This window comes from Phalacrocorax carbo, chromosome 5 (assembly GCF_963921805.1).
Source record: "Phalacrocorax carbo chromosome 5, bPhaCar2.1, whole genome shotgun sequence".
Taxonomy (NCBI): Eukaryota; Metazoa; Chordata; class Aves; order Suliformes; family Phalacrocoracidae; genus Phalacrocorax; species Phalacrocorax carbo.
This window is the reverse complement of record NC_087517.1, coordinates 43,993,294-44,015,498: the sequence shown is the minus strand read 5'-3', so window position 1 is coordinate 44,015,498 and position 22,205 is coordinate 43,993,294. Positions and strand designations below refer to the sequence as shown.

General features: G+C 45.6%; 1 protein-coding gene across 2 annotated transcripts in view; it reads right to left on the bottom strand.

Annotated features, from left to right (window-relative positions):
* The window catches only part of COL6A2 (collagen type VI alpha 2 chain), a 28,401-nt gene extending 17,451 nt beyond the window's left edge, over window positions 1-10,950 (bottom strand). The window contains exons 1-12 of one of the 2 annotated variants that reach the window (XM_064452222.1): window positions 10,730-10,950; window positions 6,189-6,323; window positions 4,662-5,260; window positions 4,068-4,088; window positions 3,277-3,342; window positions 2,646-2,699; window positions 2,489-2,533; window positions 2,280-2,306; window positions 1,985-2,011; window positions 1,838-1,882; window positions 584-637; window positions 151-213 (exon numbers count right to left, since the gene is read on the bottom strand). In XM_064452222.1, coding sequence (XP_064308292.1) covers window positions 151-213; window positions 584-637; window positions 1,838-1,882; window positions 1,985-2,011; window positions 2,280-2,306; window positions 2,489-2,533; window positions 2,646-2,699; window positions 3,277-3,342; window positions 4,068-4,088; window positions 4,662-5,260; window positions 6,189-6,294 — 1,107 coding nt within the window. In that variant the 5' untranslated portion in view covers window positions 6,295-6,323; window positions 10,730-10,950. The remainder of the gene's footprint in view (window positions 1-150; window positions 214-583; window positions 638-1,837; window positions 1,883-1,984; window positions 2,012-2,279; window positions 2,307-2,488; window positions 2,534-2,645; window positions 2,700-3,276; window positions 3,343-4,067; window positions 4,089-4,661; window positions 5,261-6,188; window positions 6,324-10,729) is intronic. The other variant, XM_064452221.1, reaches the window with a different exon arrangement.
* Between the last annotated feature and the right edge of the window lie 11,255 nt (window positions 10,951-22,205).

Sequence of the window (22,205 nt, the reverse complement as noted above, 5' to 3'; positions counted from 1 at the left end):
ATGGGACCAAGACCCCAGAGCCTATGGGCTCCATGAGTAGTGAAGGATTTAAGAGAAAATACAGGTGTATTGTAACAGCTAATGGTGTTTAGCTGTTCCCACTAGTGGCCTCTGCCCATGCTCTCTGCTAGCTGTTCAGAGCACTTTTACCTTTATGCCTTCATCTCCTCTTTCACCTTGGTCTCCTGCATCTCCTGGGTAGCCATCAGGGCCCTAGGGAGGGAAAGAAACATATATTTTGCAGTGGCAACAATATGCATTTTCCCTGCAGAATAAATCAACTGGCTTAGAAAGTTGCTCTAGAGACTAAAATAGTTTTTGAGTGTTGCTAGTGTTGATGAAAGAAGTAGCTCTGCCTCCCTGTGTGGAGGGGAGGGACACTGGGGGGAATCCCAGCTTACTTGCCCATGGAAAGGATGCACAAAAAATCAGGCTGTGCTCCCCATTCTGGGGATCCCAGGCTTGGTATTATAATCGGTAGGAAAATGGGCCAGTAACCTCTCATTGGCCATCTTTCTACATGTGCAACTCATTCAGCAGCTATACAAGTGATGTGCTGAATGAAAGGGTAAAGCATTCCTACCTTGTCACCAGGGTCTCCCTTGCAGCCTGGTGGTCCAATTCTCCCCAACTTGCCCTGGAGAAATAGCATTCAAAAGAAAAAGACAGAAAAGCTGTAGGTGTCTGAAGGGAAAATACAGGTTTTCTTGTTACCAGTTACTAATTTTTAACATAATCTGCTGACCATACCTGTCATCAGCTAGAGAATAAATAACATGTGTGTTCCTTAAACAGGAGTGTGGTGTGCAGAGACAAATGGAGGAGGAGAAAGTAATCTAAAAGCCCTGAGCAGTAGTATGGGTGTTGGTGTGAATTCAAGCTCACTCATCCTGCATGCATGCTCTGGGTGATGGACACATCCCTTGAGGCTGGATTTGGCAGTCACTCACGTCCACAGTTGTGCTGGTCCTCCATGGTACATCTCTCATCAGAGCAGCTGAGGTCTGCAGTAACCACGCTGCCTGATGGATGCTGTGAGAGCAGTGACCCCCTTATTGTCCATCCGAAATGGCTTTGCCAGCAGCACTTAGACAGCTCACCCAAGCTAGAGAGTGATGGGGACTGAAAAACTTTAGTGTCTTAGCAGCAGGCATTTGAGGAGTGGGAAGAACTGGTATTATCTCACAGATGTACTTGGCTGGGTATGTGAGAAAGTGCAGAACAAAACCAACGTGCTGGCAAGCAGACAAAGCTATCTGAAATAATCTCAGATTAGGCTATCCCACTGTGGTACATCCGCATGGCATGCAAATCTAAGGGAGGTCATGTCCCTCTACACTCACCATAGAGGGGACAGAGGATTTCAAGGACTTTGCTACAAGGTACTTGAACCTGGCTTTAGGGCTTTAATATTAAGAACAAGCAGTATCTTAGAGATGAGATTCCAGATTCTATGATAAACAGCCTTGAAAATTAACTTTCTGTGAAACTTCCAGTGTACGTGTCCTTTAGGGGTCACTAACACTCAAGATGAAATATCTACACCCAGATGATCTGGCCATATTGCCTTCTGCAGCAGGACTGGCTGTGTTACAGCTTGAGGTTGATTGCTGACGAACAGATAACACTTCTGTGACCTGAATTAACTAATCTCCAGCTAGCTCAAATATTTCTACAGGACATGAAGAATAATATGCAAATAAGTTCATAGAAACCTCAGTCAGAACAAAAAGCTGGCAGGTGGGATGGGTTAAACAAAGCAACCTGTGGGGACATGGTGGCGCTAAAAAAATGAAACATCAGGAGCAACATTGCAGGGTGCTCCCAGTGCTGTTACCTTCTGTCCATCGGTGCCATTCCTGCCTGCCAAACCAGGGGCACCCTGGGATCAAGGGGGAAAAGAAGAAGGATCAGTGGTCTGTTAACACACACTCAAGAGTTGGTAGCTAGAACAACATGCAAGTTAGAAAATGTCCTTTCTTACCCTCCGTCCATCAGATCCAATCTCACCCTGGGGGAAGAAAAAGAAGTCAACCAGTCTGCCTACATCCCTCCCACCCACTTAGTTCAGTAAAAACATCAACACTTCACAAGGTCATGAGCAATGGCTGAAGGAGACAGGCTTTGGGATGCCCCTGGAAATCCCTCCTCGTGTCCACAATTACACATTAATAGGGCTGTTATTCTCCCTATTACAGCTAAACTGTCTCTCTTTGCAACAGAAATTTGTGTGTGCCCTGCCAAGTGCCCAGACAGCCATTCAATCTCTTCTTTCTCACCTTCTCTCCTTTCAGCCCTGGGAGACCCTAGACAAAAAAGAAAAGAAAAACTCTGTGTTAGTGCTTGGGATCAGCATGAGCAGAGGCAGTGGTGTGCCAGTGGTCTCAGGTGGGAAATGGGCAGGTGGAGAGGGAGAAGCAGCGCTCCCCCTGCTTTACCAAAACTCAATGAATGCAAAGAGCCCAGTCTCCTGCTGTGGGATTCTTACCTTGGGACCAGGGTATCCTATTGGACCTTCAATACCTGGGTCACCCTTAAGGGAAGAAGACACAAAAAGTTAGCTCAAGTGCAGCAGAAATGCGTCCCCGGATAACACAGGGGCAGCACTGCTGGGTGCAGTGGAGGGGGAACTTTCCACAACTCACCTGTCGTCCTTTCAGCCCAGGGGATCCTGGCTCACCCATGTTCCCCTTTGCACCCTAAGGAGAGAAAAAAAAACGAGCATAAGTCAGGCCTTGGTGCTGACTGGGAGAAAATGGCAATTTCTGGGAGCGTCAGCCTCACTGTGGCTGCTCCTACCAAGTTTGGAGCAGTGTGCTGGCAGAGCAGGACCTGCTTTATTCTAGGGAAGTCAGGGAAAGACCGTATGGGGAAGGGAGCACACAGAGCTGGGGACAGGAGTGTGCGACACAATGCACATATGAGAGCTCTGCTCCTGAGGGTGGGGGAATCAGAGACAACTGCTGCCTCACTTCTGTTGTCCTCAGGAGCTGAAGATGCAAGCTGTGGCTGACACAGCCAATGCTCAGATGCCTCTCTGCATTAGTGTCAATGCATCAGCCTTTGCATGGACATGAGGAGACACCAGTGCTGGCTGCATGCTCCATTCACTGCAGCATGGCAGTCTCCCAAGGCCAAGGCAGATGCTGGGAGTTATTTCCCACTTGGGTGGTACTCATGTGAAGGCTGCTGCAGCTGAGGTGGGATCTAGGGCTTCCTGCAGTCCCTGTGGCAGGCACTGGCATTATTCTCTTCCCACAGGTTAGGATGACTTACCTTTTGCCCTCGGTATCCCTTGAGACCAGGCGGACCTGCAATCTCCAGGCAGCTCATCTTGTAGCACTAAAATACAACAAATTAAACAGGAGGTGTAACAACCATGCTGCAGTGTGCCGGCTGCTTCATGTGCTGAGCCAGCACACATCAGAAGCTCAGCTCTGCACCATGGCTCTCCACACACCTCTCCCCATGACCACAGTGCTAAAAGCTACTATGGCTCTATCTGGGTCAGAGGTGAGGCAGCAACAAGCATGCAGAAAAATGCTGCTCTTAGATTAAAAGCAGAAAGTTGCCATGAGAACTTTCATTATGGCTTGGCTCTGGACCCAAACTGAAAGTACAAGACTGCTAAGCGTCAGACAAAGTGGTGTGGGCTTGATCTTCTGGGGCTGTCAGGGGACGTGCATGCCCTTTAGAGCATCGCTTTGCACACTCCTATGTATGTATGCCAAACCCTGTCTACATGATACCAACAGGGTGGGAGCTTCAGCTTGTGCAGCACCTAGAAAACATGACTCCAAAGTGATGAAATGAGTCTATTCAATAGGTCTGAATTCATTGCAGGTGAGGGGGAGGCAGAGTGTGAAGAGTCCAGTATGCAATTTTAATCACTAGGTAAGGTGACAAGTTCCCAGGCTATGCACTGATCCACAGGTGGGCGGAGACCCATCCCACACAGCTCACTGCAAAATCTGACCTGCTACTTCGGGGTGTGAGCTGGTCTTCTCTAATTGAGGCAACTTAAACCTGAGTAATGTGGCAATGGCATAAAGATACTGCTCACTCACCTCTCCATAGGCTTCATGCTTCTGCAAAGGAGAAAACAGGATGAACAAAATCAGTTAAGGTGGTCAGCCCCAAGACAAAAACAGCATCATACCCTTGGGTGTGTGCGTGTCAGTAAGGGAGAGGAGGTGGTAAAGGTCCCATGGCTTTAAAGATGTTCTCAGCTGAGTCCTTGATTAACAGTGCCTCACAGATGGGGCCTCAAAGACCACGCTGATGGTGAGCACGTCTCAGTACTGCATACTCTTCCGTGCACCCCTGGATGGGGAGCAGGCTGGGGTATGGGTCTGGCCTTCAGCAAGAGCCAGGACTAGAGTGGCAGCCTGCCCAGACATGCTGGGGAACAGAGGCACAAACCAAGGAGTCCTGGTTAAGCAGGTAACCAGAGAAATCAGAGATGCTTGGGACTCCACTTGGCCCATAAGTACTGAAAGGACAAGGAAGAGAAACAAAACTGAGTTTTTCCCTGCTAAAGGTGCTCTCTAGAGCCCTGCCAAACCCACCATGGGGCTGCTCAGAAAGCATCCCCTCCGTTCCATGCACTGCTTCTCTTGTCCCCCCGGTATACTCCCTGCACCTCAGGTGGCAGTCCGTACCATAGCTTGGATTATCCTGTCAATGGTATGCATATCAATGTTCAGGGTGTCTTTCTCCGTGATGGCATAGTTGTTGCGGTACAGCTCATGTGGCAGGTTGGCAATCTCCCGCAGTCCCTGCTCATAGACGTTCTCACTGGGGGCCACTGCGAAGAGCTTGATCCCCATGTCTCGCGCCCTCTCAGCCTGCATCTTCATCCCCCCACAGGGGCTGCCAGTGACATGGCCATCAGTGATGACTATTGCAAAGTTCACACCTGAGGCCATCTGGGTCTGGATCTGCTCCGTCATGTTGGAGATAGCACAGTCCGTGAAGGTGCCCCGGCCAAGGTAGTTAATAGCGGACAGCTTAGGGAGGTATATATCTTTGCTGCTTGTTAAAGGGCTGTAAATTTCCACCACATCTGAGTAATGAAGTCCACCAAACTGCCAAGTGATGTAGACTTGGCTCTGGTAGAGCTCATTCTCCAGTTTATCAATGAACACAGGGATGAACCGCTTTATTTGATCCACAAGGCTCTGGATAGGCACAGTCTGCAGAGCAACGCTCTCTGAGGTGTCAATGATGAAGTACACATTGATGGGGCAGTTCCTTTTTTCTGCATGGAGACAATATTCAAACCATGTCAGAGCACTTCATGCACTGCTGCACCCCCTTCACTGTCCCCCGGAAACCCAGACTGAGAAGCGTATATAGAGAGCACATAGAGGACAGCACATAGAGTTGTGAAGAGAGCAAACCACATCATGAGGCTTGAGATTCAGCTTCCTGAGAGGGAGTTGCAGATCTTACTAATCAGGAGTTACTTCCACCTGGGCTGGAGGAAATGAGGAAACTGAGGACTATGTGCCAGGTTTGAACAAAAAAGAGCAAAGGTATGACTTTTGCTCTTATGCACTAAATGAATGCACTGCCACCAGGCTGCTGGTTGCTCTCTGATTTATAAACATTTTTAAAAAGGTTGTACCCAAGTGTGATACTCAAAAAAGCACAAGTCCCACTTAGTTCTAGCAATAACATCTGTATTTGGGTCAGATGCCTCTCCAGTTCCCACAACTTCAAAATCCTAAGATCTGCTCAGTACAGAATCAGTCTTGAAAATCTTGCCATTTTTTTGTAAAAGTCAGGCTGGACACATAAAGCATCTCCTCTGCATTGCAACTGAAAAGTGCTGAAATCATCAAATTCAAAGTGGGCTATTTTCTGACATTGGATACAGAGCTGAGCTCTGGAGACTCCCTGGTATTTATTACTGCATCAGCTAGGAGAAGCCACCACTCACAGACCCTAGCTCTTCAATCTCTACCTCTCTGCACTCCAATGCAAACCCAGAAATGGGAATTTCGGTGTTCCCTACAGACGGATCGCTACCACAGGGCACTGTCCAGGAGTGCAAAGGGGCAGGAGTGGTGTAACATGCCATTGCCAGTTCCTTGCAAGCAGGTTCTACAACTGAGCATGGCCATTGCTTTCGGTAAAATTGCTGCCTACAAAGGAAAGAGACAGGCAAATTTTCTGGTTAGTACCTGCACAGGAGGTAGGACTGACATCTCCAGGATCCCCATCAAACTGAGCATGGAGAGGAACCAGAGCCACACAAAAGAGAGTGGAAAAAAAGGCTTGTCGGAACATCTCAGCAGTTCCTCTGGATATTTAGATGCCTGTGGGAAAACACAAGTTACATGTTAACCATGATATACAACCTTCTAGATCTGCTGGAGAAGACACAAAGCCAGTCAATGCTTCTTGTAAACCCTGTCTGTGAAAAATAAGACCTTTCCATCACTGTGACATATCACTGGGCCACTAATGTAGATTTTTATGTTGACTTGAAAGCTAAGCAATTAAAATATTTCCTTTGTTGGAGTATGGGTGAATTATTTAAAACTGCTTTAGCTTCTCTGTCAGTCTGAACAGAGGGATCAGGTGCCAGAGCTGTAGACAGTGCATCAGGATCTTCTGATTTCATGGTATCTCTCCAGATGTGTGCCTGGCCACTCCATGCCCACACTGACTATACCACCCCCAATCCACACAGACATGAGCATCCATGCTTCTCTCTTTGCCTGCTTGACCAGACCACCAGTGAAGGCATGCAGCAGGTCCTTTCCACCTCCAGCTCACCATGTGGGTGTGGTGATGCCTGTGTACACTGAAAGGGTACAAAATCCCTTGCTTAAAAGTGCTGCTTTGCAGCTGCACAACCAATGGAGTGAAGGGATGAAAAAACAAGCAGTTGAAGAAGTGCACATCTTTAGTATTCAACCCATTGCTGGGCCTCCAAGGTCCAGCTGCACATGGGAGTATATTTTGTATAGGGTTATGATAGCTTAAGCAGCAGAAGAAATAGAGATCTAGCCTGAAAAGTTCTTGGGAATGTATATATAAGTGTTTAGAGGAAACCAGGCTTTGAAAGGATATTCATAGACAAACCCAAGCAACACTTATCAACACCAAAGAATATGGAGGAAGAGGTGATGCTCGCCTTTATGTCTAGAGGACAGTCACACTACCAGCATAGCCCCCTGATGGCACACAGACCAAGTAGTAGCATAGACACTTCTCTGCTTGGTGGTCAACGCAACACAAACTAAAAAGGGGCATGTATTATCTCTGTTAGGGAAAGAAGGCCTGATTCCCGTCCAGAAAGAGAGTTGCTTCCTTAACTGTCTTTTTTGGCCATTATTTTTATTTTATACATATTTTATATTTTTAAAATATATATTATTTATTATTCCAAGCTCTTAGAAGAGTCCAAGGCATGAATGGACACTGACAGTGTATTTGGTTGCATTGGCAGTGAAGGGGGAGGGCAAATTAGTAATGAAGCTGAGCTACTGTCTTAGTTGCATGAGAAATGGCATTACCTGAAGAATACAGAAAACTCAGGTCTCTCTGCATCTCTCTAGAGACCTCCGTCCATGTGGTGACCAGTTATTTCCTGGTGGGATGCATCCTGTTCCAGTTTACACTGCAAGCTACAGCGCATAACAGGGTTCTGCAGACTGGTTTATGCTGGAAAGGCTAGTTCCTATCAGTGCTGCCGATATCCTTACAGCAGTGACAGCCTTCCTCTTTACTAAGGCTTGTGCATATGCTAACAAGTCTGTGAGAGGCAGTACTCAGGCTGGATTTTAGATAGGGGAAGGAGAAACCCTCATTCTCCTGGGGGAAGGGAAAAAGATGTACAGAGATCCAAAAACTTCAGGAACACCAACTTGAGGTTCTTCACAGACATGGCTCAGCAAAGCCTTCTGACATCAAGGGCCTCTCACATGCCTCCAGCTCAGCACCCAAATGTCCCTACCAAGTAGTTCATGGGTCCTTTTCCCCCACTCCAGCTCAGAGAGGCTGCACAGCTGTTTGCAAAAAGACCTGACTGTGGCCTCATAAAGTCCCTGCATAGGTAATGTGGCTCAATTTTCATTGTGCTGCGGAGAATGGAAGAGGTATCGTAAGGATAAAATACTTACTTTAATGCTAAAGGGGTATTTTAGGTAAGATCAAGACTTCCTCTCTCTAGCCTTATTACAGGCTTCCCTAGTCTTGTTTGCCCTCCACAAAGCAGAGCTGCAGGAGACTGATCTCTCTTAGGACACAACAGCTCTGTGCCTTCAGACAGCACCATTTTAGAGTGCCTTTCGTGACGGCTGAGGAAGCTGGAGACATCAGCTTTTGGAGACGCTGGGAGCAGTGGAGGCTTTGGCCAAGTGTCTGACTCACAGATCACTTTGTCCTGAACTTAACGACTGACCTCCCTCCCTCCATGTGTGTGTGGGTGGGAAAGGTGCTGCACAGAAGAGCTGCTCTCCAGGCAGGGCCCTGTCGAGCAGCTAAACTGCACGGGCAACCAGGGCCAGCTCTGGCACAGGACTGCCCCTGCTTGCAGTCCTTGGGGCTTTGGTTTGGATCAATGAAGCACCATGGCAGAAAGGCAAGGCAGAAAAGTGACAGCTGAAAACACAAGACACACTTCTTTGGGGTCCTGTTGCACACACTCTCCTTTATCTCACTCTGTTGCAGGCATTCTGCCTCCCTCAGAGAGGATATCTGTGCCTCGAGCTATGTTAGCCTTCTGCCATACCAGCATCCCACCTGGTCATTAACAGTGAGTGGACACACCCCTCTCCCCACCTAAGGGATCTCCAAGGCTGAGGTGGGCGGCCGTGCCTGTTTTGCCAACCTCAGAGCACTATCAGCTGTTGTGATTCTCTCACAAATCCCATGACATTTGATATTTTCCTTAAAGCTCCACCTCCTGCTGTAAAATGCTCAAACAGAAATCTCAGATTTCACCAGCAAAAGGGCAGATTTCTGACTAATGCATTTTCTGTATGTTGAAGACAATTTTTGAGCACTGACAGTCCAGAAAACAAATGGAAAGAGCAAACTGGGAGCTGAGCCATTATATTATTTGAATACTTGTGTCTGCCCATCCTGTTCTTCCTTGACCTTTCTCCCTCTGCAGGGGCAGGGCTATGATACTGTATGAGCAAAGCCTTACAAGTATTTCTCTTTAAATTTCCTTCTCTCAGTATTTGTATTGTTGAGTGATGCATCTCTTTCCCCATGAGATGCACACAAAGGAAAAAAACAACAGGAAATATTGAGCAGTGGTTTTGGGTCCTCTGAACAGATTTTAAGGACACTGCTTTGCATCATCCTCCCTCCACTAGGGTCCTACCTAATTTCTCAGGTGCTCAGCAGAAAAATGCATGGCTTTCTCTGCTGTTCCCACACTCAAATCCCAGGTGACCTGGCTGTTACCCACATAAGTGCAAAAGTATGTGGAGTTATCTACACATAGCCCTGCAAAAATGGTGGTCTTGCAGGAGGACCCGACTTTTCTGCTTGTGGGTGCCTCTTCCACCCTGAGCAACTGAACCAAAATAATATTATGGCAAACAAATGACTTGCAATGACTCTTTCAAATGTGCAAATTACAGTCGGCTTATTTGAGTTCTCACATCTGACTATCAGATAGATCATATTTTAATGCACTAGAAAGCTTACCACATGTTCTGTCTTATCCCACACATTGATATTTCTTCCTGGTGCACTGTGTATTTCTCCTTCAATACCACAACACCTATTATAGCTGAGCAAATTGATCCCAAATTTACAAAAATTCAGGTGCTCCACTCTCTAAGATAATTATGCCTGAAAGAAACTTATTTAAGGCCACAAAAACTGCATTACTCTAAAGAAGAGAGAATTATGCTAGCTTTGTCATTTGCAGAATAAAGTTTGAAACTGCACTGCTGCTCTGACATGGACCCCAACCTGACTTTTTTCATGTCAATGCCCAGCGGGCAGTCCCTGTGGTGCCATTTACTTGTGCAGGAAGCATTTTACTCCACTCTAATGTTTGCTAAATAAAATAAAACCAGAAAAAAAAGAAAATGTGTCCCATTTAGAACAAAAGCTCCATGCAGACCGCTGCCACCAAAAACAAAGCTGACCCGAGGACGCAAGTGCAATGAGCTTGGAGGCAAGTGCAACGAGCTCGCAGGCATCTCGCGCTGATGAAACTCAGCATAACTAGGAGGCACAAATCGCAGATTAGTCTAATCCATATCTGCTGAAATTCCTAAAATCAAAGAGGAATTGTGCAGCAGATCAGTCGCCCTGCTGCACAGCAGCAGCGGACTACCGTGCCGCTATGGCCACCATCACTTCAGTGTAGCTGGTGAACCCAAATCAGTTGCCCAAGGGAAGAATTTGTTTCCAGAGGTCCCCCCTGGAGGGATTTTCTAGACCTCTGGCCCTGACAGATGAGAGTCAGTGGCTCACACTACCCACACCTGGAAAAAAATCTCTTGGAAAAATGCCCAAACTAGGCAAAACCTGAAAGCAACAGGGAAAAAATATCTTATAGCAGATACTGTCTAAGCACAATGTGCCTGAAATGAGCAGCTTGCTGGAGAGCCCGTAAGCAGCAGCAATAGCTGTGCAGCCCACAGGGGCACAGGCTGGGATTTCAGGGTCTGGTTTTTTATTCCTGGCTGGACAACCATCAGTAAACAGCCACATGACCGCTATACAAGGAGAGGAAAACTCTGCCTACCTGGAAAACGAGATCATCAAAATTGCCTCCAAAAAGCCTCTGAAATATCAGAAAAAAGAATTTGTGGAGTCGCTGGTATCAGGAAGGCTCCTGCATCCCCGGCTGGAAGGGCGAGCTTCCAGGCTGTGGGTGCTGGGGGTGCGTGGGGAGGAGCGGCCGGGAGCAGCAGAGGCGGCTCCAGCCCAGACCCTCTACTCCCTTGCAAGCTGGAAGTGCCCTCTATATTCCTCCTCCTTCAAAATCAGGCAGAGTCTCATTTGTAGTAGCTCCAGACATCCACGGAGAGTCACTGTGGGTCTACCGACACCTCAGGACGGTCTCCTCCCACCCGCGCCCCTCCAGGGGCAGATGCTGGGCTGGGGCGAGGTTGTCATCTTTGGAGCTGAAGGCATTTTTGTTTTAAACATGCTGGAAAAATTCTCATTTTCCATGATGAGAGGCCCCTTTTCGTAGTTGGCATTGCTGCCCCACATATTTATACCATCAAATAGTGTTCCTTTTTCTTCACTCCCCACCCCCGCCATCCTAGTAACATATCCTGAGTGGAACAAATAAAACGAGAACATTTCAAAAAAGAGCAACTTCCACCTTAGCCTTTGCAAATATCCAAATTCTGCTCAGAGTCATCCAAGTCTGACTATTACCTTTCTATTGATTTATTCTGTGTTTTGTTTTTTTGTTGCTGTTGTTGGGTTGGGGTGGTTTGGTTTGGTTTTTTTAAACTGTTAATTTCACAGACAATTTTTAGCTATGCTAAATGAAAAATAGAGGCAAATGTCCCCCAAAAATATGGAGAAGAGCAATGACTTTCAGTAACATGTCCTGTTATCCCTTGAGCTATGACTTTGTCTCTAAACTTTTGCGTAAATGGACAATGTGAAGGGACCAGAATCAGGTCCAGACAAGTTAATCACAATGGGGAAACCCAGTTTCATTCTCATTTCACTCTACTGACTCCCAAGTAGTGACAAAAGCAAAACATTTGTCTCAAAACATCTCAGAGTAAGCTGCTAACCCACCAGTCCTGATCTACAGGAACATGTTGCTCAGGCTGTTTGTGTTTGTAGAAAACATCTGAACTACCAGGTGAAAATAATAAACCTGATTCTGTGTACCTGCTAGTGCTTAAAAAGGTACATTTCTGGAGTATCCTCTGTGTCAGCATCTTCACCAGGAGTGGACTTGGCAGTGTTAGGTTTATGTTTGGACTCAGTGATCTTAAAGGTCTTTTCCAACCTAAATGATTCTGTGTTTCTGTGATACTCAAGCAGCCCCTATAGAAACCACAGCCATAAGCTAGAATTTTAGATGTCCATTTCCCCATGCATCTCAAAGCTCTGTGACAGAAGCAGGACACATTCTGGAGCAAGGGGACACTGAAGGATAAGCATACCTGAGAAAGATAAATTTCTCAGTGATTCCCTGGAAAAACAAATAATGATTTTGGGGCGCCATCCCTTTCCAGGGGCACTCCTGCAGCTCTAATGAGATGATCACTTTTCCTCTGGAGCATCTTTTGTGAAGAGGAGGGGTCCAGCTTCTGATGACAGTGATTTACCGGACAGTACATGAGATGTCTAAGCAAAGCATTCACCTTCCAGTAATCCTGTGAACATACCACATACCAGGCTGTTTCTTTTGCCTGCTTTGCTGCTCTGTCCGTGAGTACCCATAAATGCTGCTTCTAATCCACGTTCAGTATATCTATTTCTACATAAATCTACCCCTGCAGAAGCTGTTTCTCCAGCAAGGTACCTTATCACAAACAACTGGACAGCACATCTGTCTCCTACATTGCTGTTGAGTGCCCAAAATGTAGGAAGGAGGAGAGCACAGGTCCACACCCCCATATCTCCCTCCTCTTCCTCCTCACAGACTTGTGAACATTGTCTTTTGTCTGCAGTTTCTTGACCAAAGGACCTACAGACTTTTAACTTTCTATGTGTGCTTCTTGAACTTTCTTATGTCAAATCAAAACCTTTTCCTACAGCTTGACATGAAATAACGCCTTGTTCCATGAGGGTTCTTGTATATTTTACAAAAGAGACCTATTGTATCCTTTCCCTCAATAAAAAGGCTAACTTGGCCTTTCTCACCTACCTAGGCATCCATTTTCATGGCATTTGTAGGAATATTATCTTCACATCTCTGTCATAGATGGCCATATCTGGCGAGTTAATTTCTTACATTGGGGTGGTCTGACAAACAGGCACATGGAAGTGGTGATATGTCGTGTTTACAGAGAAATTCAGACCAAATAACCTCAAAACAAGATGCTGCTTTTTTTTCCTGGATTTTTGGGGCTTTTTTTACAATCTTTTATAACTGGCAACATTAAAGGCCTGAGCTAGTTCTCTGTAATTGAGTTTTTGTTCTTGTGAATGGGATGAGAATGTAGAAAGCTCTAGAGGAAAATGGATGTGGAGCAGGAACTTTTTGAGACAGTACCAGAATTTTATCTAGCATCTTCTTTCTTCTTTGTAAGGGGAATCAAGAGGGGCAAAGACATTTCTTTCCATGTGCAGTGATCCTCTTTTATACATAGTGCTTTTTATATATATATATATATATATATAAAAATATATATATATATATGTCTGTCCAGGTGAGGAATCCCTCCCCTTCACTCATGGGTGTCTCATTGTCTCAACCACTTTTTCTGTCCTCTTTTTGGCTCCTCTTCCTAATCCTCAAATCGATTGCCTTTCTATTTTTTTCTCCTTTCAGTGGAACTGCAAATCTCATGGAAAGATTTTTGCAGAGAATGTGCATGGACATGGATTAGCTGCTCATTCCCTATGTATTTGACCCACATACTATTATTGCTGCTCACAGAACCCACTGCATACTGAACAATTGTTTAGTGTTCAATTACATTTAAAATGGAGAGAGAGGAAATAGGGGAAGATGAAGAATTGAAAGAAAGAAGGAAAAAACTGCCTGATTTTCTGCTCTCCTCTATGACTTTATATAGAATTTGAAGTAAGGGAGTCAGTCAGGCATGGATAGCTACTATTTCATTTATGTTCCCTGGTAGACATAAATGTGATTTATGGTATGTTTAGTTGTTACTTTGTAAACTGTATAGCTGCTGCTTTTTTTTTTTTTTTTACACCTGAATTGTAGTCCCTAATAAAATGCAGTCTCCAAGTTTTAAATAACATACATACATCTGAAACAGCTTTATGGGACTGCTGTTGTTCTCTGGAAAACAGCTACTGTAGTTTTTTTGTGTCTGTCTGCAGTTGCATCCACCCTTCATGCAATTCTGAGATTATACAGTGGTCTCCAAGGGTCTTGTTTTCTAAATATGTAAAAAGAACCAAAAACAAGGCCAAGATCGTTAAGTGCTTAATGAAAACAATGAATACTGGTTTTCAAGTATTTCTAAGTATGAGGTGATATTCTCAGCATTTACACTGATGACAAATGGGAGGATGGATTTCATGCCCTTTTGTAGTTGCCATTTTCTGAAATTCTTGCTTCCTAACTAAATTCGTATGATGCATTTGTATTTCTCCCCCTGCAACAGGCAAACCCCTGCTCTTCTGAGACTCAAGGTTGTAATTCTGCTGTTTGCCTTGCTGACTTCTCTCAGCACCTTAGGTGCTACAGTCTTATAGTCCCTGCAGACAAGGTTGCCTCCACCCTTCTTGTTTTCAGCCAGTTCTTCCCTGTGTTTGAGTAGCGGGTCCAAAAGAGCATCTCCCTTAGTCAGTTCCTTCATCACCTTCATCACAAAATTGCTTTCAAACCATTGCAGAAACCTCTTTTGGTGGTCATGCCTAGCCACACCGCTCTCCTAGGAGATAGCAAAGTGGTTAAATCCACTCATGAGTATGCAGACCTGTGGCTCTAAGGATTCCACCAAGTGCCTAAAGAAAACTTCACCCACCTCCTCTTCTTCATCAGGTGGTCTGCAGCAGACCCACATTACAACATCACCTGTGCTAGCCGACCCTCTGATCCTGACTGCCCTTTGTGTGGACACTGGGTGCGGGCTTGGCTGGCTCTGAGGCATCCCCGGCAGGTCTTGCTCATCCTCAGCCCAGGAGAAGATATCTATTAAAGAAACAGAAGAAGAAAAAATTTTTATTTTTCTAGATTAATCCACATCGTGTACATGAGCAACAACCCCCACTGTGTTTGACATTCTTGAATTGTGGTGAAATGAGACACAAAGGGGAATCTTTCTGAAGAAAAAAAGCAAATGTTCATTTGATACCATATTTTAGCAGCATTTCCTGGGATTTAGGCCATTAAAGCTGACAGCTCCAGGATGTTTAGAGAGTTATCATGAACAAACTAGTGCAATCTGAGGTTTTGCATACTTTTTCCTATTTTAATATTATGGTGTTAACTTTTAAGTCCCCAATGCTACTGCAGTTTTTATTTACTTAGCATCCCATTTTCATATACAGCATTTGTGTTCTCGTAAATTGCTTTTTTGCTAACACATACGGAAGTACTGTTTGGAGTTTCTAGAATTTTATTTTAAACAGCCCCAAGGATTTCCCAACCTACAGCATTATTGAAGCCTTGCCAGCTGCAGGCCCATATCTGTGACCTTGTGTTTTTTCACTAGAGCTTAAGTTCCTTAGAGCATGATGACGTCCCAAAGACTCTACATTGTTTAGATACAGTGGTGGGAAAATGAGCAGCCAGAAATGGAGGTGGCAGTCCTCCATCTTCCAGCTGGTCCCACACTGCACAGACTCCAGAGAAGCTTACAGGCTTAATGCCACCAGTGGGGCATTAGCATGGTGCAGCATGCTTTTGTTGGTGGGCCAAGGCCCATTCTGGTTCTGCTCTGCACAGCAGAGTTTTCATCATGAGAGCCTGCCCAAGGGAATGGCGTGCTCCTGGCTCTCTGTCCCAGCTGCAGGTTAATCCTCACCAAGGCTTTGCTCTCACAGCCAGCCATGAGCCTGCTTCCCCACTATTTCTAATAATCATCCTGAAGCATTCGTTTAGACTTCATTGATGCAGAGACCCTGGCTCCAAGTTTTATTCCCCTCTGCTCAAGATCTCCCTTCCCAAGATCAGTTTGAGTAGGCTGGCTTGAAGCAATGGCAGAGGTGCTCCAGGGCTCCTCTGCCAAGCTGCTTTTGATGCACAGTTTCTTTGGGTTTTTGAAGTTTGCCCTTTTGAAATTGAGGCCATACTTATGAACTTGTTAATATTTTACCCTCAGTTGCTCAGCCCAGGCTTCATGTCTAGAGTCAGATTTTCTACAGTGCTCTGACAGCTCACCACTTCTAGACCGGCTCCCTCCCAACAGGGAGAAAGCCTAGGACTTCCAGCTGACCATTTCTGGGTCTCCTCGCCACCATGCAGTGGGCGGAAGAGCAAGTTCAGGCATTTCAATACCAGGGGAAGTGAGGGTACGTGGGGTACTCACAGAGGTGTCAGGTAGGAGCAACACATATGTGAAAATCATATGTGAACCCAGCAAGCAAAAAATAGGTGGACAGAGGGCAGAGGGAGTGGGGAAAGGGTGGTCTGAAACCCTTTCTCCCAGAATACTTCCCCTTTTACTAGTTTCACAATCCTTGCTTTTTGATGCTTTCGTCTCTTGCAGCACAATTTTTCCACGCAGCCAGTCAAGACTGTTGAGTCCCAAAACTTGTTGACTCATTGGAAAGAGCCTTTGCACAGTGAAGCAATTGCATTCCAGCTCTCTGTCAAGGCAGGACCTCGGAGAGGAGGATGGTGCCCCATGGTCTGCAGTACATGCTGGATAATCCTGAGCTATCTTTGTGGAGATGCCAAACAAACTTTAGTTTCATAGCCCAGGCTACCGAAACAGTTAAAACACACAGTTTGTGTGTTTGGGGCTTCGGGGTGAAATACAGGGAGAAAGAATGACCCAGCTGCATTTGTTTTATTTTCTTGTCACCAGAGAAACGAGAAGGAAAGACGTGCAGTCGTGTTTCCATGAAGAGGAAAAACCCACATAGTTTATAGAGAAAACCTCATTCCCCTCCCCAGCCTTTTACCAGTGACAGTTCAAAAAAATGTACATTTTTGAACTTAGTCACATCCCGCCCCACCCACAGTCCTTAACGCCATGTACAGGCCTAAAAAAGAGATTTCAGTTTCCTTTTTCTGCTGATGAACTCTTATCTAAACATTTGCTTTTTTTCACTGCTGGAGCCTGGAGGTTCTGCCTCCTCATGAAATGACTACTCTGGCTAAGGTTACAAATAAAATACAGACTTTGTTAGATTTCAGCTAACTGTATGAATAATATTCCCTCAAGACGTACTCATTATATTGAACCATAAATCTACTGGGGGACACTTTTGCAGTGACTAATGGGTATAAATAGAAAGGAAAGGAATTAATTAGTGCCTTTATCCTGGGAAAAGAGGGGGCTGAAGGGGATCAGATAGGAAAAAAAAAAAGCCTTTCCCCTGCATGTGGGGGTACAGTGAGTGGACTGCTGGGTTCAGATGTGGCTGGCCCTGGTTGGAGTGACTTCCCTCAGCAGTCTGGTGGCCTGGCAAGGACAGTTAGGGCTCAGCAATTGAGCTGATTTATTTGAAATGCTAATTTTGTCTTTAATCCTAGCTTTGTCTCCCTGCAGCCACACTGTTCTCTTGCCCTTGGGTCTTAAACAAATGTTTCCAACATCAACCCTTGTATGGAGCTGAATCCTTGGGACAGATTATGTGTAATTCCCACTTCCACAGGACCACTAAAAGGAATTAAAAAGGAAATATGAAAAAACTCTTGAAGCCAATGAGAGGCTTTTGACTGGCTTTAGGGACTTGTGATTCAGGTCCTAAATGAAAATCTGTGACTTCAAGGTTGCAACTTGTAACTAAAGATGTTCACCAAAACAAAATATTAAGTTTAGCTTCTTGGGAAACCCTAATCCTCATAACCACCCAGGAAGTGGAGCGGCTCTAAGAAATGAGCTTGGCTGTCCTCACTTGGGATGCTTTAGCACAGGGTGCAATAGTGCAGCAGTCAAATATGAGCCCAGGTCAATACTGAAGGCAGCAGGTAAGGTCTGCCAACATAACACCATGCTGGTACACCAGCAGCAGTACCTCCAACACCACCTGAAAGAGGCTTGCATTGCCTTCCAGGAGCACAAAGCCACTGAAAACCCTCCACTTGAGTCTCTTCCTAACTACACAGTAAGCTTTTCATTTTTATCATATAGAAGTTAAAGGAAAATATAAACCATCCCTCCCCAAATGACAGGACCTTTAGGATGCAGGCAGCAAGGAGGCCAGTAAGGGTCTAGAAGAGGATCTGAACAATGCTCATATGAATCAGTGGATTGAGAGGCAAAAGACACTGCACAGGCAAATGACAGCAATGAGTAAGTCTGAGCAGTAATATCTTCTGGAGTTTCTGCAGTGGTAAGGAACTGTATCTAGCTACTCACATTACCCCCAAACTGTCCAGAAGACAAGTGCAGTCCCTGAACAAGGTTTTCCATTGTGACCCCTTTTGCAACCTGAATATGGAGCCAAATTTGTTACAGCTTAAACTAACAATATTTTGCAGAAAACATTGCAAAAACTTGCAGTCATAATAACTTGCAAAATAACTTGTAAAAACAAAATTTTACAGCTAATTCAGGCCTTGCTAATGGTCTATGCCACAGGCATACAGCTGTGCCTCTGAACTGGAGCAATAAAGACCTCTAAAATCTGCACTAGACTCAGCCACCAAGTTATGGGGCAAAAGCCCAGCATGTCTTGAGCCCTCCTTGAACTGACTTTATGTTCTGAGCTCTCCCAGGACTTGCTTTCCTCCACCAGAGTAGAGGCTGTGGGAGCTGCCCTGCTTTCCGGACATCTCTGTCCCAGGGAGTGAGGTGGGCAACCACCCAGCAGTTGTTCCTCAGGTTGCAGAGCTTTTCCACTGCTCGATGGCTGCTGCTTTTCACGTATTTGATGTGAATCCAGGGAACCCTGTGCAGCACTTTGGCCCAGCTCCCTGGGCCACGTAGAGCAGAGAGTTGCTTGCTTGTTTTTGGCACAATGCTTTACACCTCCCCTTTCCTTACACACATTCTCGATTTTTTTCTCTAACATGAAATGTTAGAGGCTCTCACTTCATTTGTGGCTATAGATTGACACTCAAGAAATGTATAAAATCATGCAAAATTGTATTTGCACAAGAGTAATAAAAATTTGTGTAGGAATTTTATGCATGTAAGTATTATAATTATATAATCTAATTAGATTAATTAGATATAATTAATCAGGGTTAAGAAAAATATTCTTATCTGAGTTGGTTTCAAAGGTCTTCCCACAAAATAAAGCAAAAGGGAAAAAAGCCCTGAAACAAAAAAAATGTTGCATCATTAACTTGTATTCCTCTGAGACAAAACAAGCAATTAATCTGCAGAGCAAGTTAGCAATACAGAGGTACAGGAGAGCAATATTCCATCATTCTTTGGATATTTTTCTGATAGTACCTTAAATTAGACCAAGAGAAGAGGGTCACAGGAAGTTGAAATATTTTTGCCAGGGATGTGACATAACATTTTACCAGGGTAACTGAACGTCTGTGCTCTTCATTTAAGCATTAATGTGAGCCCATCCTCCAACATCAAATGAAATAATTTTGATCACACGTGCACAATAAATAACATGTTATGTTTATACTGCTTTTCCTTAAGATTGCCAGTGGAACTCAAACGCTTATCTTCAGTCCAAAGAGGCTTAAGATTTTCCAGCTTCAGTGTGTCATAAACAAAATTAACAGTGGGGAGGTGAAAGTTCAGGCATGCACTCACTGTCTTTTACATACAGTTCTTCACCCTCCCTTCTGTCCCTCATCCATCCAGACTCTGACAGCCTCCATCCACAAAGATAAAAATATAAAGGGAGAAGCAGAAATGAGTAAGAAATCATGCATTATTTGTTTCTTTTATAATTATCTTCTCTGGCATAGAAACCAGATTTTCATTTTACATTGAGATTTCCCCTACATCACTCCAAAGTGTCATGAAATGGTTGACACTACTCACCCGAGTGCCTCTTCACTCAGTAGCATAACTAATATAACTGCATTAAAAATGTGCCCTGCCATGAAGTCACAAAGTAAATTGTTCATGCCTATCCTAAAATTGTGGTAGTGATTGTGGCAGGCTCACCAGTCTGCTCAGAGGAGAAGCTTCAAGGTTTAGCAGCTGAACCATCTATGAGATCATACAAACGTGAGCGTCCTGAAAAGCAGCCTGCTCATGTTTGCACACCTCGCTGCCTCACAATGTGACAGAACTGATGTCCTGTCTGCTTAGCACATCTCTGTCAGACATGAAAAAAATAAAAGTTGCGACTGTGATCAAGATACGACCTAGCATAGCCCACCCTCAGGGAGGCATGAGGACAAGCACAGTGAGAAAGGGTGAAGGGTGCTGGAAAAGAGAAATGGGGAAGGAAAGACTTGCAGGAGCTGCTGGAAACTGTGCAGGGAAATCAGCCTGCCACATCCCTTCTGGGGAATCCAGATAATTGAAGGCTGTAGGAGTGCTTGATAGAAAACCCCAGATCAGGAACAATTAAGTTCTCCAGGCCTCTCATCAAGAACACATGGATCCCATCTAGAGACCACAGCTTGGCCAGCAGTGAACAGACATTTCCTTGGGGGAGGACTGCGGGCTGGCAGCATCTGGCAACAGGAGACAGCAGGCAGCAGCTGGTTTTGGCAAAGCCGCTGTTGTGTTTCATCTCTGCGAGCAAAGAGCAAGCTTGCCTCCCATCCAGGGTTTTGCTCAAACTTGGGAAGAGGCAGGGGAGTATGGGAGGTGCCAGGTCTACCTTGGCCCCTCTGCAGCCTTGGTTGTAGATGCTGCAGCCTCCACAGAAACCCCTGTGGGCTCCCTGCCCACCACTGGTGAGAGCAGGGACTGGTGCTGGCTATTAGGGAGAACACTGGAGACCAAGTGGACCTGAACCAGAAATGCCGGCACAGATTATAGCCTGGGTTTGCTACCTATGAGCTGCTGATATCCATGAACAGCACTAGCCCCAGTTTCAATAGCATCATGATGACTTAAGAGTCCTGCTTTCAGGAAAACATGTTTCCAGAACTGGGAGCTGCTTTCATGCAGCCCAAAGTCTTTTAACTTCATCACAGCTTTAACATACATGTGCTGCAAACTCTATCTTTCCTCCCAGACAATTTGGATGGACATGATAACACTGCATCCATATGCTCAGTAAACAACTCCTCTCACCCTACAAAACACCAAAATTAAGAAGGTTACAAGTTTAAATACATATACATGACAATCTCCACCCTGTGCCTGTATGGAGCAGGATACAGGGTTTACACTGTAAGAGCGTCCATCCCTTGCCTGTGCAGAACAGGCATCCCAGAACACAACAGCTGCTTGAATATTCACTTATTGCAAGACTGCATGCACTGTCCCTCCTTGGGGATATCCTTTGTGGGAACAGCAGGATTGATCCACTGCTCCACATATCCCTTCCCTAGTCCCTCCCAAAGACTTTCTCCTCTGCACAGGACACCATGGGGCCCAGCAGCCTGCTCTCATGAGCCATCAGCTGCATCTCACCAACTCCCATGGCCCAGCACCACTGTAGCCACTGCAGGAGGATCTGCCCATTTCCCTGTCCCAAGTGTTGGGGTCCCTCTCTGTGGGGGTAACTCCCCCCTCTCCACCTACTCCTGCAGCAGCTCTGGGGCCAGCTTCAGTGCTGACTCCCAACCAGGAGCCTCCACTAGTGCCCCCGTTAACAACTCATTGCACTCCTAAGGTTGGACTCTCCGGCCTTGCCAAGGAGCCCCAGCTGTCTGGGGTGAGCCCCAGACACTCCCACTACAGAGCAGCACATGTTTTCCTGGGGTCTGGCACTCAAAACAGTCCTGATGCAGCTCCTGGGCTGGTGCCTCTTGATCCTCCATGCATGGTCCCAGCTCCAGGACACTGGGACAGGGACTTGGAGCAGGACCCGTCCTAGGTCTGCCCAATTGCCTTCCCACCTGGGAAGAGTGCTATAGGGTCTCCCCTAACCCCACACTTCTCTTTCATTCTTCTCCCTACCTAGGCAAAGAAAGGACTGTGTAGGGTTCAAGCTTTTGAGAATGGGATAATGCACATACTGTCTGCAACCTGAGACATGGGGTGAAGGATGCTACGCCATGACCTGATGGTTTTAAATGGCTCCCATCCTCTTTTCTTGAAGCCTTGTCATAACACAGGCCAGAAATCCAAGAGCTGTAGACAGGACTTCATCAGCAGGGTCAGGCAATAACAACACATTTGTTCTTCCCATGGTGGCTCCCTGTTCGTATGAGCTGAATGGTTTGACTGTAGAGGAATCCGCCCTGGCAAATATTAGTCTTTTTTGGCTGGAAAAATCAATGCTCTGTTTTCAGAAGGTTTCTCCCAAAATCACATGTTTCTACAGAATACCCAGATCTGAGCCAAACGTTTGAAAGGAAACAATTCAGACATGGAGAGGTTATCCATAAACTG